Below are 27,732 nucleotides of genomic sequence, written 5' to 3'. Positions count from 1 at the left end.
AAGGATGGAACTGAAAAAGGGGCCACGGGGCTCTGGCTCCCTTCAATTTTTGCTCTAAAAAGTTTTGAAAGGCAATTCACAACACCATGTTGAAATTTTAGTAAGTAAAAAAAATATCTATCGTGAGAAACGTTTTGTTTTGAGGCCTTAGTAATAGCAACTTTCTGTCGAATAAAGACTAGGTTATGAATAACTTAAATTGGATCTTTGAGATAAAATTAAGAAAACACTCAACAATATTAATATATGTTTGACTATATCAGTTAGTTCTTTGTTCTAAGCTAGCGAGCTACTTTTATTTTATTAAGTGGAATTCTTGTCAGGCTTTGGATTTAGATCCAAAAATGATGCAAAACCACATAGGAAAATGCAGGTCCAACTGGCAATGGTTCTTCTTTTAATGAAACTCAAGTGAACGGGTTTGGACTGAACCCGATGTTTAGATAAACCCAACCCGTTGACAACCCAACTACCCAAGACATGGACCCAGCGGAGCCAGCTAGCTAGTTTGTTCGTTGTGATGTTGTTCCCTTGAAAGGAAGAAGAATTTGCAGACACACTGGTGAGTTCTAAAAGTTTGCAGTCATGTGAGGATGAACTCCCTGAAGACAAGAACAAGGGACTTCGTGCAGGTGGCAGCAATGGGCTCGTCATTTTCTCCTCCTTTGCTGCTTCCACTTTGTCTTTAATGGTGTCCGTCTGTCAAATTTCAGTTCAGTGGGTAAAAGATGCAAGATATTAATTTTGGTGTTTTCCTTTCAAATTCGAATCATAGGCAAATGTTAAGTCCGTTGTCCCCTTATTCTTCTTTGGCTGTTCATTCTTGTCTGTTGCTTTGGTTCTCTAAACAAGTTTTTGAAAATAAATTTGACAATCGAAAACCGATGTTGTCAAAAATTGGTTTCCAAATCAAATCGACTTTCAATCATAATAGTTTTGAGAAACAAAATTTAAGTACATGATTGACCAGGATAAGAGCTAAACCTGCCGAATATAAGAATAGAATATAGCAATGGCCTACAAGTATAAGAGGAGACCATTTGGAGAATTTACTCCTGCTTCGGTTGGCCCTTTGCAGTTTGGCTAATTGCCCCACTCCATTTTTTTTTCCTTCTATCCTCCTCAAAATTACTGGTCTACGTTTGCTATCGTTTGTTCTTTTTTGGAGCCTTCTTGTCTCTATATTTTTGAATAGCCTACCCTTCTTGCAAGGCGGGGAACCCGGACTACTCGCTTCTCGTTGGTAACAAACTCAGCTGGTTCTTGGTTCTTCTCCCATCCCAGCGTTCCCCTTCATTCCCCTCCCATTGTTTTCTTGTTCATCATCAACTTGATTTGGAGGATACCCATCTGCTATTTCTGTGGAATTTGTGTTGAACAGTTGAAGCAGGATTCCCGTATCGGTCTCGTCGATAGAGGGAATAAATACCGTTTTTGAAGAAAGCAAGAAACATTTCTTCCTACCTTTCATTTTTTCCTTTGTTTGGTTGGCATTTGATGTCTCAGAGCGAGAGAGATAGAGAGCAATGTGTGGTGGTGGCAGGGAGGCAGAGGAATTGCGGTCTTGGGAGGAATTAGTTCCCGACGTGATTGGGCTGATCTTCAGCAAGCTTTCCCTGCGAGACTTACTGATGGTGGTGCCGAGGGTCTGCAGATCGTGGGCGGAGGTCGCCGCTGCTCCTTACTGCTGGCAAAATATCGATATCGAGGAATGGTGCATGATGCATAGCAAACTCGACCAGGTGGACCGGATGCTTCGCCTTCTCCTCCCCAGGAGCTCCGGTTCGCTCCGTCAGCTCTCCGTCTACGCCGTCCCGGACGACAATTCCTTCGCTTTCATAGCAGACCAGTAGAGTTTCCCTCACACTTCCTCTTCTTCCCTCTGTTTTTTTCGTTCCCTTATTTTATTCTTTTTTGCTTCTTGCCTGTGGGGTCTTTTTTCAACATTTCTTTGTATTTTTCTGCTTCCATTTTTGCTTTACGCTGTTCTTCAAGATTCAAGTTCTTTCGCCTGCTTTACGAGAGTATCTGCCTGCCCTTGATTTATGCTTTCAATTTCTTTTATAACTTCTTTAATATCTGTCTTCCCGGGTGTTTTGATGCATATGCTTCTCTACTTCTGGCCTTCTTCATTTTGTTTTCCCTTTGTGCTGTTGCTTTATTCTGCATTTCCAGTGATGTGATCTTATTCTGTTGGACATGTCAGTGCTTCTTCTCTGGAGAGCCTGCGAATCCCCAAAAGTCAATTAAGTGATGCCGTTGTTGTCCAAGTTGCTGCCAAGTTCCAGAAACTGAAGTTATTGGATATGAGTTACTGTGAGAGCATTGGGGCTGAAGCTCTGGAGTCTTTCGGCAGGCATTGCAAATCTCTAGTATCTGTGAAGAGGACAATGCATCCGATGGGGGTGTTGAGTAAGAACCCCCAAGACGATGAGGCGTTGGCGATTGCAAGGACCATGCCGCAGATCAAGCATTTAGAGATGCCGTATGGTCTGCTGACAACGGCGGGTGTTAGAGAGATCCTTTCGGCGTGCCTGGAGCTGGAGTTCCTGGATTTGAGAGGATGTTGGTATGTCAGATTGCAAGGGGAGGAATGGCTGACTCAGAGGCAGAAGCAAGGTTTGAAGGTTTTAGGACCAGAAGTGGTGGACCAATTTGATCTGCATTATCAGGAGCCTTGCAATGACGAGGAGGATGATGATGATGAATGGAACTCAATTGGGGATGAAGAATTCGACTCGGATTGGCACCTCCATGATGGTGCGGATGAAATGCTGGACAGTTATGATGGAAGCGCTGATGATGTGTCGGATGATTATGAAGAGGATCAAGGGTTGGATGGTCTAGGCATGAGGATCTATGTTCCTGATACGAACCATTGCGTTGGTTGGCCTGCAACACCATGATTCGTCTGTAATTCTTTTCTCCTGTTTCTTCTTAGCTCACATTTGTTTTCTTGGTAAGATGTGTAAAAATGCTGTTTGGTCATAGCATTGATTTGTACTCATGGTATACTTCCTGCAGCTGCTCCAACATGCTCCTCTGGTCGTAGCATTGGTTTGAAGACTTTGAACTCATGCTGTGGAGTGTTGTCCATCTTGTTGATTTCTCATATTTTTTCTTAGAACGTAGGCCTCAGGCCCTGTACTGGATTTCCTGCACCTGACTCTTGCATCTTTCTTCAGCTGTAAGCAGGTTCTGTCTCTGTGCCTCAGTCGTAATCATCACCACCATCATCGCTGATTTCTTTCGAACGAATCAGCATGGCTGCAAATTAAGGACTTAGCTAATGCTATATGCTGCCAACTTAAGCAGCTTGAACCATTCTCTAATGGAAAATAAAAATCTAAAAAAGAAAGTAGTGAAAAAATACTTGAGCAGTTGTTCTGCGCTCCCTATCCGTAGATGGGGAATGAAAACAAAGCCGTTCTTTCGTATTTAAGAAACCAAAAGAAGTTTGAAGCCAACTCTTTGTTCCTAACAAGAGGAAAGGGGCCTTAGCTTGTCCTTCCAGGTTTTCCAAAAGTTATCCACATTGTCCTGGAAAATTTTGTTTATTCTAGCAAGAAGCAAGTCCAGTTGCCGTCGATTCAGATTTGCAACAGTACTATAATAAAGACGATAAACTTATCATTATGCAATGCAGTTGTTCATTATAGATGAAAAACTATTCTTTTCTTCCTCTCTGATTCTTTGAATTTTTATCGACATTTCAGTGCTTGGGTAGTCATCGATCTATTCTCAGGTTTTCTCACCTTGTTAAGAAAAATGGTGCTTCCATATCCTGTGAGTTTATCAAAACAGAAGTGGTAAATGCAGAAGATAATTGGATGGTTTGGAAGGTAAATGCTGAAGATATCATTTATCGAAAGGATGGTTGCACACGCATCAAGGGGATAGTCAAAAAATCAAATTGGATAAACAATGGAAGCTGTTAGAATAAAAAATTATTTTACATAATTCTATAATAATTGAATCAGAAAGTATGCGTCATATTTGAATGGCAGTGACTGTAGATCTGCAGCAAAAAATTACATAACCTCAGTGTGTACGCCTAGTTGGTATAAATATAATGATAATTGACAAACAATTCACGAACATATTTGTGGTGTAGATGTTACAGCACATGGTTTACTGATGAAAAAGGAAAAAAAACTCTTTCTTAAAGGAAAAAATGTGCATTTAGTTCGTGTAATATCCTTCATCTTATAAAGAAGCAACATACAACTTATTTACAAAGCTATTGGTAAAGTAAGGCTTTAATTTGTTCACAGTCCATGTGGTCTTAATAATTGTACTACTTTTATGGATGATGCATCCAGAAAAGTGTGATCCTATATTATAAAACGTAAAAGAAAATTAGTATTACTTATGGAGCTTTTCATGCGTAATTAAGCATGAAATGCACACGTTTACAACGTTGCATAGACGAAAACAGAAGTGAATAAAAGCTGGAAGTAAAGTACAAGATTTGACCATATTCCAGAAAGCAAGGTGAGGCTGCAACTAAAGGGTGAACAAGATGATATTGGAGAGGAAGAAGAGCATGTCCGCTCAACTAAATATTGCCAAAATTATCTTCGGAGAAAGATGATGCATATAGCAGGACCTTACCGATCTTGCTCAAAAGACATATTGCATGATCGTTAATCAGTATTTGAATGCAAGAGCTTACTTAAGCAGTTGAAGTTAAGAGATGAAGGAGTGCCCAAATATTTTCCAGGTGCATAAATAAGGAGCTTAACTACAAGTCGTGAGATTCCAATTAAAAACACTGTGCAAAAGAGTTGATGTGATGTTCAAAGAATGAGAGTTAATTCACCTTGAATAATCAAAACAAGAAAAATTGTTAATTGTCCCATGTCTGCAATAGAATTGCATCCGAAGCAACAAACCCGAATCCGAAATATTTAAAGAAAAAATCGATCAAGAAAGATTTTCCAAGAAGTGAACGATTTCTCCATAGAATGTGTTGATCTGTAAACTGGAATCGGGAAAAGCTTCTCATGCAAAGCCATATGAGGAACAGAGAGGCCAATGAAATTGTGCCTCTTCTACCGATTAAATATTGTTCCGATTAACATATTGTGCTTACAAAAGTGGAAGGCTTTATAAAACTGCATTAACAGCTTTTCTTGAAAGTGCAATTAAAGATTGAGAGATTTACAAACGCAAAGAAGACGGCAATAACTCTTCCAGGAATGCCAATTTTAAGGTGGCATTTTATTTTTAGCTAGGGAATATGTATTGTGGGCGTGTCTAGATTGGCAAAAAACATATGATTTCTAAATAAAGAAATCCTTATGATATAATCTTAACCATAATCTTTATGCAGAATATGAAAATCGCTAGCGTTCTTCATCCGGGCAAAGAATTATGTTTTTTTACTAGACAAGTCATTTCAATTAGAAAAGAACACATGAAAAAGAACGGAGTGTTAGGTGAAGATAGCGACTTCTTAGATCAAGGTAGACCAGATCCACTAGCATGGTAGAGACCACCCCTCGTGTTATTCAAACCGGGAGATATTTGGGGGTGTAAATGGTCGGAGAGCTATTTCTAGGTGCCTGTTTCATTCCTACAAGAATTTTGTGATGTTTCTCCTTCCTTGCCTGTTTTATTCTTTATATTTAGAGATTTTGTAGTTAATTTATTTTTCAGATCCAGTCACGTGATTGGAAAAGTTTTTTTTTTCTCCTTTAGTTGAATAATGAGCACTTCCCCGGTGGAAGAATTAATACCTGGATTCCCCTGCAGTAATATGGTGAGTATTTCCACCACTCCATATTTTGCCTGCCTAAGCATCTACCTTCATCTTTTGTCCCATGATATCCATACTAGCGGCCCCATTATATCAGCGTTCATGTTATACTAAGGCTAACCAAAATCCCAGAATCAAAATCGGGTGCAAATTTCGACTTTCATGGATGTTTCACAGCCATCGTGAGTTACATCTGTCCCCTAAGTTAACAGTCTAACAAGTTTATCTCTACCAAACCTTTCGAGCGATGATCAACACTCAGATTGTTGTGCAACAGTAGGTACTCATCGCACATAAGGTGGGAAACTCATGATAACTTGTATGAAATCCAAACAATGAACCCATTCATATTCTGTAACTTAACCCCTCGTATGAGATAGCAGCCAAAAAAATCTTCCTGCAATTCATCTCCAAGGGCTCATTCCTGGGACCCCATTTCGTCAATTCCCATTCTCTGCTGACTTGAATTAGACACGTCAACAAAGCCTTGGCAATTGTAAGAACAAGCAAAAACAATTCTTACTTTTTGCTACTGAAAGATGTTCATCAAGAAGATAGAGAAAGCAGGTTAAAAGTTGAAGAATTATAAAACAGGAACAACTAATCAGCACACTTACAGGTCCTAACAGAGAGACCGAAGAAAGCAACCAAGCTACAGGTGATGCCAATAACAATTTAGAGAACTTTTTTGGGGATCAAAATTAGGAGTTAAGATTACAGAATATGCAACTAATAGACAAACAGCGTACTTTTTGGCATCATGCCTGTTCGCAAATAATCCAGGATAAAGGTGGACTCAAAGTTCTTTTGTCACAACATAACATCAAACTTTTTTCTCTGTGGGATATCTTATGGTTGACGTTTTTGAAATTGGACTGGAGTTTTTAATTTCATAGTCATCAAATTTCCACCTAAATATGACGATGAAGTTGAGCATGCTTCAGGATAATCAGCTAGAGGTACCTTGCCTTCACACCGAGGACTGCGAGTGACTTTTCAGGCCCAGGAAACTATGAGATGGAGATGGTGCTTTAAAGGTAAGAATTCATTTTGCAGAAACGAAAGCCTTGAACCTGAACCATACCTTTGGTTAGTTGAGATCCCTCTCAATTGTCAGGACCCAAATGGTGCTTTAGAAGTTACCGCTGACAGAGCAACGTCACAGATTTTTACACCGAAGAAGTAAGTCGGCAATTATGGAATGGTCTAGAAAATAATGGTGAAGTTAACTCATTTCAGTGTCAAAACTCAAAAGCCAATTAAAGACAAGAAAAATATGCAGTGTGACATCTCGACAAAACCATTACCATCAGTTCAGAACCCAAGTGTCTACAACAGAGACCTAGACGGTTTAAATGAACTCAGTAGCATGTGATAACATGTTTTCTATGTGATTTTGGCATATTATTTGCTAATAGGTAAATGTTTTAGCAATTATTAGCTCAACGGCTCAACCAGAAAATGGTAGATTTAGATGATCTAGAATCCATTAGCTAATATGCTTTTGTCTCTCAGTAGTTATTACAATTACCTACGTGAATGTGTATTCAACCCTATGTTCCCATCCCTAGTGATGTTTAGAGGGCTCAGCATATCTTAACTGCTGTAAAACATGTAAATGAACCAATATTTTTTCACATAGTTCAGAAGAACTAAATTTATCTTTTCACAGAAATTTATGTTTAGCCCGGAATGAACCACTATCATGTTCACATAGATTCCTTAAGAGAGAAAATCCACGGCCAAGAAGCCTGCTCTAAAGCATGAAAAAGCAATCTTCACCAATGAGGAGCTTCACTAGAGGGCATATTCATTCACAGGAAGCAAGAACACAATTTACTAACAAGCAAAATTTCAATGACTTACTATGAACACAAGATAACGTTTTGCATAACTGCTGCAGAAAATCCTCTGTATTATTTTCCTCTTTTGCATGTATTATGAGACACTTTTAGAATTCTACAATGTGCAATATTTGACAAAAGAGTAAAAGACAGCCACGAGACACTAAACTGGCATTGCCAACAAAAGCTTTTGAAACTCAATAGGCTCTTTCAGAAGAATATCTTCTTGAACTGCAAATATCCGTGTAGCTTTAGAACAAACAAATACTGTTTTCTGCATGTGCATATAACAATATCCGCAGGTTACTTCACTAATAACCAGCTGAAAACAGTAATGACGTCAGATAAACTGTAAAAGCACATACGGGTACAACTGGAAAAGGCCAGCCGAAATGATATCTCGCTTTTTCTTGATGATTTTCGCATGGACAGTGTTGTGTATTGATTTCTTTATCAATTTTAGGAAATGTTTTATATATGGTGCACGCATGATGATGAACGATGACTGTACAAGCGACAACCTCACATTTTGGGTAGGAAACAGAGAATTTTAGATAAAGAAGACTGGCAAGCCAAGAGCTTCAATCTAGGAAGATTAATTAAAACACAACGTTTGTCATCTAGATGCTTCCTGTGTTGGACTGTGGAGCCTGACTCATACTTAATAGGCTTTCCTGTGAAAGGGCATTCACATAATTTTATGTTTTGTGGGTTTTCCCTAATCCCCATGTTTTTGAGGGGGGCAGTTTCTTGTATTCTTCTATTCTTTTGTGGTAGTGAAAACTCTGTGGGGCCGAGGACGTAGGAGAACCTTATCATTGAACCACATAAAATCCTTGTGCCTTATTATTTCTTCTCTTCTTTGGTTTCTTCTCTGGGTGTCGTAAGAGAAAGTGAGAGGGCGTCGTTCCTAACATCCTGCTCCTCACTCTCCATACTCTGTCTGAGTCCTATGTGACTATAAAGTCGTGATAACTGTAGTGGAACCAAAGCTCCTCTGTAAACTAAACTCTTAGCAGGTGATGAAGTACAATTCCGCAGTATCGCGACCACAAATTAACTAACCACTCAAGCATGGAATCAAAGAAGAATGTGGACATTCCTTTCTTTGGATCCATCCAAACTTGAATGAGTTATTTTGAAATAAAAAGTATTACCAAAAGCAAAATGATGGTAAATTAATATGCCCGAGAACTTACCTACAATCACTAAACAAAGACGGACAGAATGAAAGTTCAAAGCCCAATCAAGCATCATTTCAATGTCATTAATGGAGCATTTCAACTAATTACCCATTAATCCAACTTGAAATAACTCAAAAATCTGCACTTTATCATTGCAGTCAAGGTGCAAAGCAATCGACAAGGAACTGAAACAACTGTGAAAGAAGAACGAAGAGAACAACAGCAGAAAATTTTACTTCAGCAATGGGCTTCCCCGCTTACCTGGTCACTCTAAATTTGATTCCCGACTTCTCAAGCAGTCGCAACTATGGACCGCGAGCCAGTTACCAAACTCTGGACGTCCTCCCCAACTTCTTCGTTCCCTCAACCGCACTAGAGCCTCGATCACAAGAACTGCCGCTACCGACCATAATACACGGATTACTCCTAACTAAGGCCCTGACTGCTATCGCTCCCACCAGTAGAACCAACTGCCAAGCGATCAACCAGTTCGCCGAAGCCATCCTATATTTCAGCACCAAAAAAAACCAACATTAGCACGTAGCAGCCCCAAATTTTATCCAAATCAGACACCATTAGGGAAACCCAACAAGACCCAGGAAAACGAAGGAAGAGAAGAAGCATATGAGTTTCGAAACTAGCAGAACCAGCACCGGCACACTCTCTCTCGCAAAGAGGCCTCCTATAGACGAGGGAAGGAAGATAGCCCAAGATGGAGGGCACCGGAAAGGGATCAAAAGGAAATCCACGCAAATGGATAAATCCTGGACGAGGACGTTACCTTCTTCGCTTAATTAACTACGCCTTACCCGTCGGTTTTGTTCCATCAATCGGATTTCTTAAGATCAAAAAATTTTAGCTTTCTCACTTGCATATATACCAGGTTCCATCCTCCCCATAAATAGTTGAAAGAAATGTTAAACAAGCTCCAGTTGTGCATGCCAACATTACGTTGGTTCACTTAGCTGTGGGGTATTTTTGGAGTCGTCAACTCCGGGGGCTTCCCATGTTACTGAAACTAGGTATAAATCGATTGCAGTGAGATTTTGAAGGTTTCGAGTAGGCGCTGGCCCACACCAACCACACTGTAGCTCTGCTGTTTCTTCAAAGATTCCGGTTTGGTCTTCCCACCTACTAATTAAGCACACAACGTCATTTTCTTGATCAAACTTTCAAACCTTTTATTGATTGTGAAAATTTTGAAGCTAATTTGATAACTAGGCAAGTGGAGACCTTGTAGCCGGCTAGGAATAGTTAGTTGTTGCAGGTATTATTCTTTCTTTCTCTTATTACTATATTCATAATCTTGGTCAATTCTGATATACTACCTAGAAACTAAGCTGCCTATTTAACTTTGGACGCTGTCTCTTATTCTAACCAAACAAGACGAGAAAAATAATTTCATATAGTCCATACAGATGGAACAATATGGTGTCTAGTTTTCATTATTGTTGCAGGTCACAACAGTCTGTGCGGTTTGTGCTTATTCCGCACAAGTTGGCAACGGTATCAGCCATGGCGGAAACATGGTGAGTTTAATATTTGTGTTCAAATAATTCAAACATGAGATGAGATGTTGCACAAATAACTATTGGCTTCAAATGTGTAGATGTGTACGGTTCATTTGGTAGCCGTAGGAACGGAGTTTTTGAGATCATGCTTCGCCAGTGTAAAAACATCACTTTCCGAAGTTGTTGACGTTTGTCTCAAGGGGCATAGCGTAGCTGGTTGAGCTAGGGGCCTGTACTAAGGCAGGTCTCTAGTTCGATTCCCGTGGGCGTTATGTTCCTGTGTCTTAAGGCGGTAGGGCGCGGCATCTAAGATGAAGGGTGCACCGTTGCTATCGCCGACACCGACGCAGCTCAGGACCCCGGAGGCAGGGGGAATGGGGGGGCCTTCGGGCCTTTTTCGGGCGGTGGGATTAATACCCCTTGCTCACCCGGAAGTTGTTGACGTTTGGCATTTTGCCTGGCCTTCGATTTTCAGGAACTTAAAAGATCCTGATCTTTGGCGACGCCACGATTGATTCTTACTCGAACCAAATGTTCCTGGCCTATGACGTCATCGGGCGTCATTACCACCCTATATCTTGTTCAATATTGAGTATCAAAAGGATTCGAATCGTTGAATCAAATTCGGCATAAGCATTTATTCAGCTGTTTTCTTTGGTAGATCGACATTGGAATAAACACAGAATTTGGACGGATATAGTCAAATTTGGTGTTTAAATGCATTTTCAAGGGAGTTGGTGCAATGTGGAGGTAGGAGCTGGGCAGGGGCCAGTTTTTATTTTGAGTTTCTGGAGCGTTGACTTCCAATATTTTTAAATAAAACGCCGTTATAATTTGAAGTATAGAGAGAACATCACCCCAAGACACCAAAAGCAGATCTGGTGTCGAACAAGAGCGAGAGTTTTGGTTCTTTGGTTGAACAGTACTTAAATGCATAACATGAATTCGGATCTGATCAGGCAACTTTCAATATCGGACTCGTCAAGAGGCCAGGCTTAGAAATATGAACCTCAACGGATCAGATATAACTGTTTCACGTCCGACTAAAACTTCGAATCAAATTTAAATATGTGAAAAACAGAATCACTGTATCTGAAACTTTACAAGTTACTCGATTTAGATATGATCGGTTAAAATTGGACAAGGAACATCAAGATTTTTTACCAAATCCAGCTACCAAGATTGGGATTCAAATGAAATACCAGATCATTTCATATTTGAGAAACCATTAATGGCGCTATAGCTAATTGACTGAAAGAGAAAGGTTTTGGGGGTTGGTGGGAGGGGTGAGATAGAGAGTGGGAAGGAGGAGGTCGATGGGAGTTGGAAAATGTGAGGGTAGGTGGCCACCGGGCCTTGTCGTTGATCCTTTCACGTCACTTTTGCCAGCCCCCACCCCCACCTTCCTATTAGCATTATCATCTTCATTATTAGTAGATAAACCATAATCAAATGCCCCCTAAGTGTTCTTCTAATGAAGATCAAGAGGACCTGTGGGCCATAAACTTTTTTGTTGCGAGATTCTAAGGCTGATCTAAAATTTGTGTCATGTAAGTGAGATAGCATGTATGTTTAAACAAAGAGAGGATCTCAGCAGCACCAACATAAACATTTCTGCGAGATTCAAGGCTGATTTAAAATTTGTACCAACCTCATATATACGCTAAATGTAAGAAAAAAAAATATGGATTTAAGGTCAGATTGAAGGAGAGGAGGGGGGGTTGGCTTTGGCGCTGACTAGCATATAACCCATTTTGATGCGGATCTATTCGCTTTAGATGTTCGTATCAAAAATATCTTTTATGATTTTGATGTTACTATTGATACCTTTTATGATTTTGATGTTACTATACAACGTCGTAGAACTGAAGAAATCGATTTTTGCTCAAAACTGGTTGAGCTCGCCAATATCAACGTGTTGCACCTTTTAGCGAAGAGTAGATATGAGAAAAGACGCTTGAATGGATGGTAAGCCTTAGTTTTGGTCAAAAAGAGCAGCATACCTTCAAAGACCTTTAGCTCAGGCTACCTTGCTCTTTGACGATTAGAAAAACAATGCAACAATCCCACTACCAAAAAATGTGACATCATCAATATATATAAAATCATTGTTCCAATGAAAACTTATAAAATCATTATTAAACCTCACCGATTGGTCATATATATATATATATATATATATATATATATATATATATATATATATCAAGAGAGAGAAGAGAGAGAGAGAGAGAGATTCTCTCTCTAAAAAGGCAGCCACCAACCACCCTCCTGATTGGGTCAATGACCACCAAACTCTTTCTGATTACTTCCTTATAAATTAGCCCTCTCTGCAGATCTGTCCTTGTAGGGAAGCGCTTAGAGGAACAGCTCCCTGTAGTAGTACCATTGCACCAAACTAAGATGGCATCTCTGTCAGCTGCCGCCTCAAGCTCCATGCTCCTCCAGAAACCAACGGAGCTCCACCAACCTTCCTCCACCTCCCTATTCACCCTGAAGAACATCCCTACCACCGTCGCCAGGAGGAGCCTCAGGGTCTCCGCGGTCCATGCGGAGAAGGTGCCGGCAGAAGGAGCAGCGGGGAAGGTGAAGGCCGCCGCCGCCGTCGCCGCCGCTGCTGCGCCGCCGGCTACTTCCAGCAAGAACTGGACCCTGGAGGGATGGAAGAGCAAGAAGGCCCTGCAGCTGCCGGAGTACCCGAACCAGGCAGAGCTGCAGGCCGTGTTGAAGACGCTGGAGTCGTTTCCCCCCATTGTGTTCGCAGGGGAGGCGAGGCATCTGGAAGAGAGGTTGGCTGAGGCCGCCATGGGCAATGCCTTCGTCCTTCAGGGCGGCGACTGCGCGGAGAGCTTCAAGGAGTTCAACGCCAACAACATCAGGGATACCTTCCGGATCCTGCTCCAGATGGGTGCCGTCCTCATGTTCGGAGGCCAGATGCCCGTCGTCAAGGTATTTTCTGCATCCAATATTGCAAAACTTAAGATTTGAATCAAATCCGAATATTCAGCATACTATAGAAACCATTGATTTTCATTACAGAGGTAAATTTTTTTATGCTAAGAGTTAGATTGAAGAAATTATGTCAAATGGGAACCTGAATATTTAGATGATCATCCAATTTCGGCCCCTTTTGCAATTATATATTAAAAAAATGGCTGGAGTTTGTTATTATGTAATAATATAATATGGAAACAATATTTGAACTTACCCTCTCTACCACCAAAGAGGTTTGGTGGAGTTGGTGGACACAAAATATGGATCTGGGTGGTTGGACCCAGCGATCTTTGAGTACACTGGCAGGTGACTGGGCCAAGTGTGTATAGATGCGGGGAGCCTGTGGATGCTTTGACCGAGATCAATGGATAACAGATCCCTGTTAATCAAGGCTTCAACACAGCTTGAGCTTGAGCTTGAACTTGAACTTGAACCATGGTGGCAATTGCTCACTTAAAATTACAAAGAGGGAGCAGAAACCCATGAATTTGGGTTTCTTTGTGATTCTAAGGTTAGTCGATATTAGGATATTTCAATATATGTATACAAGTGAAATTGATGAACATGGCGCTGCTTAATTTTCTCTTGAACGGCGGTGATGACTTAATGGGGGTTGCACTTGCAGGTGGGGAGAATGGCAGGGCAATTTGCGAAGCCAAGGTCGGATCCGTTCGAGGAGAGGGACGGGGTGAAGCTGCCGAGCTACAGAGGGGACAACGTCAATGGGGATGCCTTCGAGGAGAAGGCGAGGATCCCGGATCCGCAGCGGATGATAAGGGCCTATACCCAGTCGTCGGCGACGCTCAACCTCCTGAGGGCCTTCGCCACCGGTGGCTACGCCGCCATGCAGAGGGTCACCAACTGGAACCTCGACTTCACTGACAACAGCGAGCAAGGCGACAGGTAGCCGCCATTATACAATTGAGAAAGCTACTTTCAACCCCTTTTTACATGGGCGCCATGATTGAGATGGAGACTCGAAACATTGCAGGTACCGGGAGCTGGCGCACAGGGTGGACGAGGCGCTGGGATTCATGGCAGCAGCCGGCTTGACGATGGACCACCCGATCATGACTACGACCGAGTTCTGGACATCGCACGAGTGCCTGCTGCTTCCCTATGAGCAGGCGCTGACCAGGGAGGACTCCACCACCGGCCTCTACTATGACTGCTCTGCTCACATGCTCTGGGTCGGCGAGCGCACCCGCCAACTCGACGGAGCCCACGTCGAGTTCTTGCGCGGGGTCGCCAATCCCCTGGGGATCAAGGTACAACCAACACATACATCCCACCAGACTCGATCAACAGTCGGGTCTGATCTGGTTCCCTGCAGAGATGACACTAAAAATTTCTTGCTCACACTTGGTCACAGCAACACCAAGATCCTTCTTGATGATGATGTTGTTCATGTTTATTCTTTTAGGTGAGTGATAAAATGAACCCCAGTGATCTGGTTAAGCTCATCGAGATCTTGAACCCCCAAAACAAGCCCGGGAGGATCACCGTAATCTTGAGAATGGGTGCTGAGAACATGAGGGTGAAGCTTCCACATCTCATAAGGGCGGTCCGCAGAGCAGGCCAGATTGTTACTTGGGTCAGTGACCCCATGCACGGCAACACCATTAAAGCTCCATGTGGTCTCAAAACCAGGCCTTTCGATGCCATCAGGGTAAGAAATTCGGCTTGAAATGCTAATCCAGCTATCCTCTGTTTCTTAAAATTAAGTAAAATCGGTCTCCTAAGTTTTCATGGCAATGGCTTTTACAGGCTGAGGTGCGTGCTTTCTTTGATGTTCATGAGCAAGAGGGCAGCCATCCAGGAGGTGTTCATCTGGAGATGACTGGTCAGAATGTGACCGAGTGCATTGGTGGATCGAGTACCGTGACATTTGACGACTTGAGCTCACGGTATCACACCCACTGTGACCCAAGGCTCAATGCTTCGCAGTCCCTTGAGCTTGCATTCATCATCGCAGAGCGGCTACGCAAGAGAAGGATTGGGTCTCAGAAACTGCAGGGCTCACCTTTTCCTTCGGCCTTTTGAGTTCTGTTAAACTGCAGTTATTTCATCATTGTGGTCGATATTTTGGTTTATTATGTTGCTAAGCTGAATGGTGGGAGTTCTCTGTTGTAATTCCTACTGCGCCATGCAAAGGTGTTTGTGAGAGTGGATTTAAATAACGAAGAAATCGAGATGTTCTATCATTTTGTTATTATCCAAAGCATAAACAATTACCTGCCGTCTATTGTTGTTCACGCATTCTTCCTTCCCATCAAATGTCTGAACATTTAGTTTTGCAGATCTACAATTTTGCAAAGAGTAAAATGTGGAAGAAATCCATTCTCTTACTGGTTGAGAAGTAGAAATATCCTTTCCCCCCTTTTTCTTGTTTCTGATACAAAGAAACCACATCTGAAGCATAAGACATTGTCACACTCCCGGCAGCGTACACCCATGGCTATGGAGTACCATCCTCCCATGGCAAGATATCTTACAGATGACCCGAAGGAATTGGTGCAGGTGGGATAAACTGTATCTCAGATCGCCCATCATGCGTCAAACGATCTTATGGGGCAGTTATTCCTGCCAATGCTGAAAACAAGGTCCACCTTGGAGCATACTAGAAACCCAAGTGGCATTACTGCTGCTCCAAAAAAGGATTAAGATCTAACATTTCAATTCAATTTATTTGAAAAAGAGTTAGGAAGTGTTATTTATGGTTCCCTCTGTAGCAGATGAGAGCCTGAGATGATGTAGCAGAGATGGCAGATCATGACACTGATTTGATTACCCACTAGACATGGATCGAGACCATGGAGTTTAGAAAACAACTGTTATCTTGCGGTCAAGCACGGTCTTGCTGCCTTGCAAACTCCATGCTTGCGGATCATGATTCTGTACACTATGCTTGGGAACTGTTGAAGTGTTTCCAAACGTCCTGCACCTAAAAAGGTGACTTCGTTGGAATTTATCTTCATGTCAGATACAAAACTTCATGTCAAATATGAGACCACGATCTATGTCCCAGAGAATAGCCTACAAGCGATGCTTAAGAAAAGAACGAAAGCACCCTTGAGAGGAAAATAGAGAAAAGGATAAAAATGGCTGGAAAGATTTGACCCCACAAGAATCTGAGGCCAAGGACAATAATCTCATTGCAGTCAGATGCCTACCACGAGAAACAACCAAGAGATCATCAGGTAATTTGCAGATATTCGGCCAGTACTAAATACTTCAAACAGCTTTTTGACCCACTTTTTGCCACTCCTCGAAAGGTTAAGGACTGATATAGGGAGACTCATTCTAAGCCCCTAATGCTGTCAAATGTCAGATACCACTACTGTAGAATGCAGAACATCCAAAAAACAGTATATCAAACTGAACGTGTAATAGAAAATATATGGCTCTTCATTGACCCCGTGTTCAGACCTTGCTGAACTTGCAGGTGTTCTGGACATACTGCACCTAGTAAAGGTAAAAAAGAATATTGTTCAAAAAAGAGTATATATATAACACAAAGTGCATAACACAGCCTGTAGGCAACATTCCTTCATCAGATCGATCAATACTGGAGTAAATTCCATGGTTAAACGGACAGATACAGCTACCACCGAGCAAAAAGTATTTTCTGGTTTGGTCCAAGAGTGTAAACAACATCCAATACGCCTCAGAAAAGACAAACTAACAAAATGTGACGAGAAGATATCAGTAGCGAAGGCATGCTTTGATTGCGACTATAACAAGGCACCGACATAGCAGCACATCAGTAGTAAGGTCTGTAACGCATTGGCTTCCTGAACCTAGGAACGTTCCTGCTCTGAGAAATTGGATTGAACACAATAGCTTAGTTATAATCTCTCTCTCTCTCTCTCTCTCTCTCTCTCTCTCTCTCTTTACACAAGATAGTACCATAATTGCTTCCCACACTGGAATGCTAGCGAGTTAATTTACCCATATCCATGAGGTGAATAGATACTTGGAGGTGGCATAAAGGGCCTCCTATGATATGGATCGAAACATTTACCACAATATGCCATCACCATGGCATGTTGGTCCTTTTAGCTAAAACCTGCAAATTAACCTTACAGTGTCCGTCCATATCTTTGACTACAAAAGATGCTTTTAGGGTGTAGTTTTACTAAATCAAATTCACAACATAAATTGTCCTCAAAAGTAGAGACACATTATGACTAACAACTGTTGCTTCATTCAAGGATGCCCTAAAGTTCATGATATCTAGGGCAAGGGCAATATTATGCACCTTTTGTTGACGACCATGGAGCTCTGGTTCTTTCGAAAGGAGAGCATTCTGGACAGCTTCTGTTTCTAGAAATTCCACATGAAAATCCTTTAGGTTGGCCAAACTTTGTCAGTCAAAATTGTAACCCTGTCAACAGTACCACAAGATTGGAAATGTTGCTGCGCCTAAGATAAACATAGTCATATATCAACATAATCGATATGATACACCAGCAAAATTTCAACCGCTTGTTTGGATGCTAGTTGAAGCCAGACATGACAACTTAGAAGAGCTGTACAGATGAAATGTCCAAACTCCAACTCCAAACATATTTTAGGATATCAAATATCATACATTGACAGAAGGAACCAAAATATATGCAGGAACTGAAAATGTGAGACATCCAAACATGTTCTTGGGAATGCTGACAATGGCATTGGAAGATTTCAAACCAATGAAATATATAAAGCTACTGGATAACCGAGATCATGGCAGAAGGGCATCTAGTGACCTGGATCTAAATAAGATCCCATACCACTAGGTTTGATAGAAGCATTAATCAACATGAAAGTATTGAAAGAAGTCATTTATGCCATGGCTAAAGGCAATACACCTGTCCTTTGACAATTTCTCACCTGAATTCATCACCAATCTAGCCAAACAATTAACAACTCAAAGTAAGATCCTTGTTGAACCTAACATCAAATGGCTAGATCCAGAGGATATAATTTATGTCCCAAGAAGACACAATTTTGCTGTCGGAAGATTTGTACAAACAAGCAAATTACATATAATAAGACTGAAATTGTTAACCAGAACCCCATCACACCAGCAAGAATTCGACTGCGAGATATATTAGTCAAGAATGTTCGATGCAGGCAAATGAATTCTTTCTACAAAAGCAATAAAAACATCACATTTTGTCCCCAAAAATGTCCGACTATGTTACAGATATACAAATACATATGCTTATGTGAATTTTGTACAGGAGTGTGAACTTTCAAAAATTCTAAAAAAGTAGGACACAAGGACAAAATACACACAGGCACACTCACTCATAGATATACATATGGTAAGAAACGTGGTGCCCTCAATCCCAAATTAGAGAATATTAATCCATCAAAGACAAAAAAAAATGAAACCTTACATTACCAACAGACACTGATTGACTATCCACTTCTTCCCTGCTTGCCTGTGCTTCTGCAGCAGTAGCTGGGTCTGAATGCAATGTAAAGGGTGCCAAGGTGGCTACGAGAAGCTTCGGATAAGAGAGTGGGGTACAGCTGGAGTACAATTGTATTTGCAACAGAAATGTAATTAGTATTCGGTTTATACAGTATATATACAAAAGAATCGAATCATTATGTTTGCATTTCTCATCTCCCGTGTCTCTGTTTTCCTCTGATACTGCAAAACTCTCACAGACAAGAATATGTAAAAGAAATTTAGAATTGAAAATTATGAAGGAACAGAAATATTCATGTTCATAATCACGAAAAGACGAACTCAAATAATTTCATAGACATCGTTAACATATTGAAAGTATTAGCAGTTGAAAATGTGGGCCATAAGACAGACACACATGAATGCCGTTGACTTAGCTTGAGCAAATGCAGGGAAACATACTTAGTGAAATCGCAGGACCCAAAAATGCATACAGCGCTTCTATCTGATAACAGAGAATTTGAATTGAAAAAAAGTAGGAAACTAAGCTGAATGGTGGGTCAAAATAGAAAAAGCAAAAGAGGAAGACCAACCTTGAACAGGCCCCATTCTTGGTAGAGCTTAGCCTGCATCTCTCGACGAGCTGCAGTTTCCTGCTCCATCTCCTTCATCCTCTTCTTCATCTCGTGTAGCCTTGTTTTCCCCAAAATGCAAAATCCCAGAATAGCAATCGAAGAAAGGGCCCAATAACAGAAAGTGAAAAGAATTGCAGCACTTCGGTGCTCAACGAACGGAAGGAACACCCACCTCACTCCTCAAAAACAAAATCTTCATGAAGCCAAGAGCCGGTTAAGGGCAATAACAATAAGAAGAGGAAGAAGAAGAATGAGGAGGAAGGAAAGATACTTTCGAAAGCAGCGGCATCGGCATCAGGCTCACCGCCGGCGTCAGCCTCGCCATCGTTGTCCCTGGACATGTCGACGTCGTCGTGCCGAACCTCCATGTCGGGTCCTCTTCCATCCCTTCCTCTTCCATCCTCTCTCTCTCTCCCTCTGTGCAAAGCGACAGTGGTAGTAGGGGTGATTTCGGCTTCTTTTTCCTGCAGAACGAGGTTTGAACCTGTAAAACCCACGTCTGGTGAATCTGCGTCAGCCTTCTATGCCTACCAATCATTTTATTCCCCACCAAAACCATTCGAATCCCCCGCGAACATCCATTGGCTCTTATTTTCAGTCATCATTTTCTCCCGCTCTCAGTTTTCCCTCTTGGACGTTATAGAAATGTAAGATCAGTAAACGGGACTTCAGCGTTGATAAGTAAGATTCTTAATGTATTCTCATTCAGAACCCATCCTTAAACTGGCACGTAAAAATAGAGCTGCTTGTGCTGTTAAGTGCACGATTACTTCTCAATTGTAGCCTTCTAGACAAGATTTTGAAGTGTCTAACGTGAAACTCTACGGCCAAAATGTAGTGCTAATTAAGAGTGTATCTGGTTACACAATACCTGGTTTGTTTATTTGCTTAGTGTATCTGAATCGACTCGTTTACAGAAATAGATTGCTCCACTAGTCCTGTAGTTTTTCTAGATGCGTAATCGGAAAGAGGTTGAGAATTGACTGATGGCAACAAACGAGATCGTTGTCAACCTCTGTTAAATGATGATATTCAGCTGCAGTGAAATTATCTGTTCTTGATTGATGATAGTTGGGAAAAGTTGGCAACGTGAATTCCCGTTCATATCATATGTGTAGTCGCAATTTACTTAAAACTTTCAGCCATAATTTGAACTGAATTCTGGCCATTCTTGTTGAGTCGGAAGACCAATAACAGCAGGCTTTCATCAACCCTTGGCGACATTCCATGATTCCAATTTTCTGTTCCTAAGATGGTCATCAACCGGTTAGATCATATAGATGACGGGATATTCATATATTTGTCGTTTTAATGATCATATACCAGAATAGAAATCGTATTATATGGCATACACCAATGTTGCTAACATTTGCTTATAAATCAAAAATATTATTGTTCAGCATTTAAAAAAAAAAATAGAGAATGGACTGACTTAAATTGGAGTTGAATAATTTGTGAATCGGATAGCAAATTTTATATTTATATAATTTTTGTCCTTGGCTAGATTTACTTAATCCATGTACATACGTCAGCTGAACAAAGCTATTATTGCAATTAAAAATGATCGAGTTGGGTTTTGTCTTTGTTCTTTCTGGATGTGACTTAATTTGGTTGGAGGTTTCACGTTCTTCGATTAATCCAAAACTTACTTGAGCAGCGGGTCGGTCCACCTAATTAACCTCCTTTGTAGCAAAAGATACAGTTACATGTATATAGCTGTTGAAGAGTTTCTCAAGAACTTTCTTACGGAAACTCTGTAACAAAAGAATTAAGATCAAAAGCTTACCCGGCATGACAAAATTAACCGTAAATCAACATGCCTAACTTTTGTGATGCTCCTTATTAATTTCTCAAGAAAAACAGTAGCAACAAAGAGTTTTTCTTTTATTTAAACCATGATTTCACATGTTTTTCATTACCTGTTTACTCAAGAATATGAAGTTCCTAATCAATCACATGAAAAATCTTGGGTTCTATTGCGAAACTTAACTGGAATTCAATCAGTGAATTTTCACCTATTTCAAATTAAAGCACGTTGGCATCGAAGACATCTAAATGTTACGAACAATATATTTCTCCACTAAGTAAATGATCATGATAACCACGTCCAACTTCTCGGAAAATAGCCAAAGCTGTCTCCTCTCATGCTAATGGGGAACTAGTAAACCGTATCTCATGTTCATGTGTGCATGTGTTTGTGCGTGTGCGTGCATACCCATCCAGGTCTGTCTGTGGACGTCTGTATGTCCGAATGCATGTTCATGCATATCCGTGCATGTGTACACGTGTATTCATGCATTGCATGTGTGTATGCGTGCATGTCAGTTCATGTATACATGTGTATATATGCATGCATGTTCATGTACATGATCGTGTGAATCAATTTGTAAGTGACTTTAGTGCAACTATCTATATCATTCTCTATCTTCGTGCACATGCATATATGCATGCATGTGTGAGCCTGCACACACTCCCGTACACGAGAACAACAGCTAATTATATACGCACAATTAGCTAGGTTAGGATGGACGCCTTATGGAGCTTATGAGGAAGAAATAGTGGCCGCTGCCCTCCCAATCTCAAATCTCCAGTCCAGGGAAAGAAGCCAAGCACGTAGAAATTATATATGCTTTGACCCTTAAAACTAGGCCAAGCATGCAGCAGGAAGAAGATCGCTGCAACACAAAATGCATGATGAACAATTATATGAATCTTTTTTACAAGGAGAAAAGAAGTCTTTCTTTAGTGCAACAAGTTTTTGGTTGGTTAGAACATGACAGACTCGCCAACCCAAAAGTGCATATCGATTGAACATATTATATTCTAGCTAATTATGAAATTGGTATAAAACGCGTTCTTGATTAAGCCAACGTACTTCTGACCTCGCCAGGATGTTGAAGCCTGCAACTGCAAGTTGCTTCACCTTTATGACCATATAAATATGAGTATATGAAGCGACTCTATAAGGCTGCTTCCTAGTGCAAATATCCAACTATAATATTAATGCAAAAGTTCTTTGTTTCCGCGACTATATGTTTATTAACATCGATTTGCATCACTGTAACTAATTAGTTGCTAGATTTATGTATATGATAGTAACTAACCATATCGCAACTCTTCTTTCTAGGATCAAACAGATTTATAGAACTGAAGAAAGTCCCATTAAATTATAGAAATGGTTTTTAGCCAGAAAAGGAACTCTCTATGCCCCATAGCTAGCTTAGACAATGCATGGTTTTCAGGAAACTTGCATAGTTGAATTGGACAGGTTTCGAGCACTCCCTTGAATAGATAATTGGTTATTGTGAAGTTACAATATAGAGATGCAGTAACTTTGATTAATGGTCCTGCCAATATGTACAGAACATAACAATATATTAAAGAAAGCATCCATGCATGTCACATGTCAACAGTGCACACTGTAATCGTAATTATACTATGGGCCACCATTAAATGATAGTTTGCTACTACACAGGCTCATGTAAAGTTCATATGTGATTCATAAGCTACTATTACTCATTTAGTGTTCATATGTTGGTCGCATCACACACCTACAAACTTATATGTACCCATGCAAATGCAAAATCAACCTTCATAGGGCATTCAATGCCCACGTATGTAAATGAGCTGTCAGTGATCTGGTTCGGATTGCACCGGCTCTTACGATGTCCCGCAGAGTAGAAAAGGCTCAATCAGCCTTGAAGTAAGACTGAGATCTAGTTCTCAATGCGAGAAACCAAAGTAATTTAAACTTTTGCCTGAAGTGTATTCAGTAAGTAAATTTGATACTGAATTTGGATTCGATTGACAATAGGATTTAGATTTCCTTCTCCAAACCAAGCAACTGTACTCAGATTCAAATCAGAGATGAGACAAAATGTGACCCATTGACACCCTGTCTGATTCTGCACAATTCCTACTCACACCCAAATCTCAATAATTCTGCGGTTAGCTATAATTTGAACCGCGGTTGGATCGTAGCTGAGTAGACAAAGAAGCTGATTGTCATATGTGGCATGTGGAAGGGAATCTGCCCATTAACAGCAGAAGCTTATAATATACAATCTGCTGCTAGTACATGTCATCTTTTCGATACCCTTGCAGAGGAAATGCATTTAATGCTAATTCCAGGTTAAGGGGTTGAACGTAAGAAGCAAGGTTTGACCGGGGGAACAACCCAGGCTCTTTGTGTCAAATCACATGCTTGCTACGTCATTTTCATATGGACCTTCCTTCATTGATCCATCTTGATGATACTATGCAAATAGATCCTTCATTTCTGGCCACTAATAGATCAGATAGGTTGGTTTGGAATCATTAGATGATATACGTGTTTAATTTGTGATCAATATGTAGTGCATATGAAATTAAATTCTGCAAATGCAAAGTGGTTCTCGGAAATCGGGATTCAAATAAATGGAAATCCAGCGGATCCTACGATCTGTAGTCAATCTGGTTTGCTGATCGAAGTAAAAGTTTTTTAACTTGCATGTGATCCATTAGCTCCAACTACCAACGCTACGATTCGTTTATGAAGGTAAACTTTGAAGTTTTAACCAACCATGTTTACCAAGCAGCAAACAAGTTGATGTTCTTCTGTCTCTGCTTGTCGAGAGAGAGAGATGACATACAATACCAATAAACACCATGTGTTTAAATGATTAATTTAAAACAGAAGCTGCCCTGTGGTAACTTTTTACTGTAGTTTTCGCAGATGATACGTTAACAAGCTAGAATCCTCTTTATGAAAATGGACATCAGTCTTCAAGCACGTGTTGGGAACTTGAAAGACTTGGCCCCCAAGAGCTCAGTAGTGGTGGAGAAATGTATATTAGAAGAAGAAGCTACTGGATGAAATATGCCGAATCAAATTCAAGGAATATTCAAGTAGTCTTCACTCTTCAGCCCCTCTACTCCTCATGTTGATTTATATTACAATGAAATTCAGATCTCTCTCTCGCACGCCTCCTAAGACCGCGATAACACTTAAAAGAAGAAACAGAGTAAACAAAAGCAGAGCTAATTTATAATTACAGAGAGCGCAGAGAACACATGGGCGTACCCCTGTTGGCTCGACAAGAACCGGCGTTGCCCACAAGAGGGTGCAGAAAGAGAGAGCACATGACATGCCAGTTCATCGGTCAAAACCAACCACTCTGTAGTCAGTATGGTGGTGGAACCCTCCCCTCTTTCGCATCTTCATCCCCACCATCTTGCCTCACATTCGTTTCTCTCCCTCCTTCATTCCTCTAAAAAGCCGCCAACAAGCCTCATAAGTGATTTCTTCACTCTTCTCTTTCAATCTCCCTCCCTACTCTACAGCACAGGGAGGTTGCGGGTTGCTAGGGTTGCCACCGTCCCCATACATTTCCGTGGACTCGTTCCTGTAGGGCGTCTATCTTCACAGCAGGCAGGATGCTGTGCGTTTGCAGGAGGAGTAAAGACATGAGGAGAATCGAGGTGGGGGTCAGCATCTCGTGCTGGACATGCCAGACCTTGCAGAGGAGCGTGCAGAGCGCAGGAGCTGGTGGGGACTTGGTGTGTGGAAGGCGATGCGGGGAAATGGTGGGATGCTGGAGCCGGAGGGCGGCGCACAGGCAGGGCAAGGAGGAGCGGCGGCGGCAGCAGCAGGAGGAGGAAGGGGAAGAAGAGGAGGAAGATAGCCCCATGACACCTCGTGGTCAAGGAGGAATCGTGCTTGAGGACGGGCAGCTGCCACCAACCGAGCCGCGCTTGATGAGGTGCCGAGCGGTCCGGCGTGACTGGAACTTGGATGAGTTATGCAAGGAGGTAGGAGTCGCCTAATGGACCAGAACTGATGGATGATCGAAGTGAATAAATCCCTCTCTCTTCTCTCTTTGTGGTTACTTCTGTATATTATATGAACGCCGACATGTCTTTGATTTTGTTCAATTTTTGGTTGATCTCCTGTCTTTCGTATATAGATAGAGAGATATGGGAGGAGACTCAAGGTTGAGGTTTTGTTGTCTTCGTTGGGACATGAACACGAAGTTGAGTGTCTCCGATGTGAAAATTGAATTACAAAGTGAAGTACTTTCTTCTCCTTTTTCAGGAACTTGCCAGTTAAGTGACTGGTGGGGTTAGATCTACAAATTAAAGATCTTTAGTCAGAAGACATCGAGTGTATAGAGTAAAATTAAGTGCAAAAAGAAATCCACCTATCTCTCCTTCTCTTTGGTGGAAGCGATTTAGCACGATGGCCGAGTGGGAACTCGAAACACAAGCAAACTAGCAAAGCTTGAAATAAACCAACAGTAAGCTTTTTTACTAGTATTTTTTGCTGTATATGTTCTTGTCATTCAACATAAAGGATGGGAGCCTTCTCCCCACAGCTTTAGCAACACGCTTTTTCATAATATTGTTTCTTACAACGTAAAGCATAACTATCTAGACACTGATGGGGTCTAAGCCAAGTGCTTGGCTGTGAATAGTTTGGTAGTGCAATCGAAGGCTTCTTCGTTGATTGTCATTGAAAGATGAAATCAGAACCATGGAAGGTAAAAATTACATCTAGGAGACCGCCCCTTTCTTGGGCCGGCTTTCGTCAGAAAGCGAGACCTTTAATTTTTAGGGCTCAGACCTATCGGGGTTGATCATCATCAGGATGTATAATAGACATCATCGCTATATTGGCAGGAAGAACCCAACTAATATAGAGTTCAGGGGTGCAAGATTTGCGTAGGGATGATAGATTAAAGGCTACTTGAATTAGCAGCTTTCTCTAGGAAGAATGAAGATACGTACATGTAATTCACAAGGATGCAAAGGATTCATAATTAATTTGGATGATATAAGTGAGTCGGATGTCTGCTTGGATCAAATTTGGCACAGCTGACAAAAGCAAAACTTTGAAACTCCTATAACCCTTTGCATCCCTAACAGTGAGACTTCGTATCTTATTATCCTACAATCCTTTGCATCCCTAACAATGAAACTGTTTATTATGAAGTTTGGTCTTCAGCGTAGGAATAACCCGAGCTTGGTTGCGTACGTGTTTGTGTTTGTATGGGTGTGAACATGGATCAATGCAAAGTGTCATCAACTCGGTAAGAAATTAAGTTTCAATTTTCTTTTTACTGTTATATGCCATGGCTGGGTCATCCTTTCGTTTCTTGGTGAAGAAGCATGACTCTTCAAAACCAGAGTCTGTACGAGTGCTGTAGTTTAACTCACTCATTTATGGTTAGGTTCCTATTCTTTTTCCCGGAGAAGCCTCTCTCGAGGCTAACTCAACCGACACAGTTTCATCGCCACATGGGGACAAGACAGATGCTTCCAAGCTTTGGGGATGAATGCCCTCAATGCGTCTCCTAACTCTTGATCAGCACCATTTAGAATAGTCACAAATTCTTGCTTGTTTGCACAGACCCCAAATTTTTTAAACAGAACAAGTCAATCAACCAACAAAGCAACCACCACAGACCTATATAATCATTAATAATGAACAGTTAAGGATAGAGTTATAAAAAGGCCAATAATTGTCGGGAAAATATTTGATATTCCTCTTACTCCCACCCCTTCCATTCACTTGTTTTCTCATCCCTGCAGCAAAATCATCATATCCAAGCATTCCTTTTGGCAGGAGACCCTGCTTCTGGCCGGCCTCGGAATTTGTATTAGTTTGATGACGGAAACTAAAACTGAGATATGTGCGCAGTGTGAGGAGATCGGATTAATTGGAGTCTCTCAGAGTAAATATAAAGATCCACACACAAACCATGCATGAGCAAGCATTCTAGTTTAACGATCTTAGGTATCCATTTTTTACTTTCTATTCTTTCTCATTACACATTCATATGTATGGTTAAATTTTTAACCAAAAAGGGTAACTATAAAGTACCAGACAACCAAATATGGGAAGGAAACAACATGTAAGAGCGTGTTTAATTGTCTGGAGACCTTTATTTCATTGAATGTTTTACCCTCATTGCACAAAGGACAATCAAACAAAAGGAGAATAGATTCATGATTTTCTTTACGCCATACACGTCTAGACTAGAAATTGAGGGAAGAAAGTGGGAGAAAGAGACCTTTTATTTTAAGTGGAAATACAGCGTAGTGACTGTCCACTCAAGGAGCACAATTCAAGCAATCATTGTGCACCTACACAGACAGAGAGAGAGTGTGTGTGTGTGTGTTTTATGGCATACAAAATTCGCCCACGATGAAGCACAAACAAGAGCTCTGGATGTGACAAAAACCAGCTTTCGTCCTCGGCATGCTACTCGGGGCTAACAGTCTTCTGCTTACCTGTCTACATGGCTGAGTTCGGATTTGGTTCAAAGGTGCTGCTTCTGAGCATTGCTCAATGCTCACGGAAATGAAGCTCTCCTCATAAAGATTATAGAACTCATCATCCTTTTATTTGGAATCTGTCA

General features: G+C 41.1%; 3 protein-coding genes and 1 long non-coding RNA gene across 7 annotated transcripts; 2 read left to right on the top strand and 2 right to left on the bottom strand.

Moving 5' to 3' along the window:
• The first annotated feature begins 550 nt into the window (after nt 1-550).
• LOC116262135 (F-box protein FBW2-like) lies at nt 551-3,161 on the top strand. The gene is made up of 3 exons (XM_031641240.2): nt 551-1,849; nt 2,207-2,913; nt 3,025-3,161. Exons 1-2 carry the CDS (start codon nt 1,527-1,529, stop codon nt 2,904-2,906), a joined length of 1,023 nt encoding a protein of 340 aa, XP_031497100.1. The 5' UTR covers nt 551-1,526; the 3' UTR covers nt 2,907-2,913; nt 3,025-3,161.
• Nucleotides 3,162-6,258: 3,097 nt separating this feature from the next.
• LOC116262137 (uncharacterized) lies at nt 6,259-9,773 on the bottom strand. 2 transcript variants are annotated; one of them, XR_007574416.1, is made up of 3 exons: nt 9,571-9,773; nt 9,051-9,293; nt 6,259-6,967 (listed from the first exon to the last, which is right to left on the bottom strand). It is a non-coding gene; the product is annotated as an uncharacterized LOC116262137 (long non-coding RNA). The 2 variants fall into 2 exon arrangements; XR_004174426.2 differs by lacking the exon at nt 9,571-9,773 and adding an exon at nt 9,443-9,569.
• Nucleotides 9,774-12,637: 2,864 nt separating this feature from the next.
• LOC116263317 (phospho-2-dehydro-3-deoxyheptonate aldolase 2, chloroplastic-like) lies at nt 12,638-15,498 on the top strand. The gene is made up of 5 exons (XM_031643008.2): nt 12,638-13,249; nt 13,920-14,197; nt 14,286-14,562; nt 14,718-14,963; nt 15,062-15,498. The coding sequence occupies exons 1-5, from the start codon at nt 12,704-12,706 to the stop codon at nt 15,335-15,337; spliced, it is 1,623 nt and encodes a 540-aa protein (XP_031498868.1). The 5' UTR covers nt 12,638-12,703; the 3' UTR covers nt 15,338-15,498.
• Nucleotides 15,499-17,390: 1,892 nt separating this feature from the next.
• Nucleotides 17,391-19,896, bottom strand: LOC126410422 (uncharacterized). 3 transcript variants are annotated; one of them, XM_050079848.1, is made up of 3 exons: nt 19,292-19,896; nt 18,682-18,951; nt 17,391-17,681 (listed from the first exon to the last, which is right to left on the bottom strand). In XM_050079848.1, the coding sequence occupies exons 1-3, from the start codon at nt 19,379-19,381 to the stop codon at nt 17,664-17,666; spliced, it is 378 nt and encodes a 125-aa protein (XP_049935805.1). In that variant the 5' UTR covers nt 19,382-19,896; the 3' UTR covers nt 17,391-17,663. The 3 variants fall into 3 exon arrangements, 1 of the variants encoding a protein (XP_049935805.1); XR_007574379.1 differs by having other exon boundaries at nt 17,391-18,941; XR_007574378.1 differs by having other exon boundaries at nt 17,391-18,817.
• Between the last annotated feature and the right edge of the window lie 7,836 nt (nt 19,897-27,732).

The sequence above is a fragment of the Nymphaea colorata genome, chromosome 10 (assembly GCF_008831285.2).
Source record: "Nymphaea colorata isolate Beijing-Zhang1983 chromosome 10, ASM883128v2, whole genome shotgun sequence".
Classification (NCBI taxonomy): Eukaryota; Viridiplantae; Streptophyta; class Magnoliopsida; order Nymphaeales; family Nymphaeaceae; genus Nymphaea; species Nymphaea colorata.
This window is presented reverse-complemented; position numbering and strand designations above follow the sequence as displayed.

Bases quoted from the DNA above. Each gene is read 5' to 3' on its own strand.
- LOC116262135 (XM_031641240.2), top strand. From the start codon at position 1,527: ATGTGTGGTGGTGGCAGGGAGGCAGAGGAATTGCGGTCTTGGGAGGAA. The intron at 1,850-2,206 runs GTAGAGTTTCCC...TGGACATGTCAG, and splicing joins TTCGCTTTCATAGCAGACCA to TGCTTCTTCTCTGGAGAGCC.
- LOC116263317 (XM_031643008.2), top strand. From the start codon at position 12,704: ATGGCATCTCTGTCAGCTGCCGCCTCAAGCTCCATGCTCCTCCAGAAA. The intron at 14,198-14,285 runs GTAGCCGCCATT...GAAACATTGCAG, and splicing joins AACAGCGAGCAAGGCGACAG to GTACCGGGAGCTGGCGCACA. The intron at 14,964-15,061 runs GTAAGAAATTCG...TGGCTTTTACAG, and splicing joins GGCCTTTCGATGCCATCAGG to GCTGAGGTGCGTGCTTTCTT.
- LOC126410422 (XM_050079848.1), bottom strand. From the start codon at position 19,381: ATGAAGAAGAGGATGAAGGAGATGGAGCAGGAAACTGCAGCTCGTCGA. The intron at 18,952-19,291 runs GTTGGTCTTCCT...CTTGTCTGTGAG, and splicing joins AAGAATGGGGCCTGTTCAAG to AGTTTTGCAGTATCAGAGGA.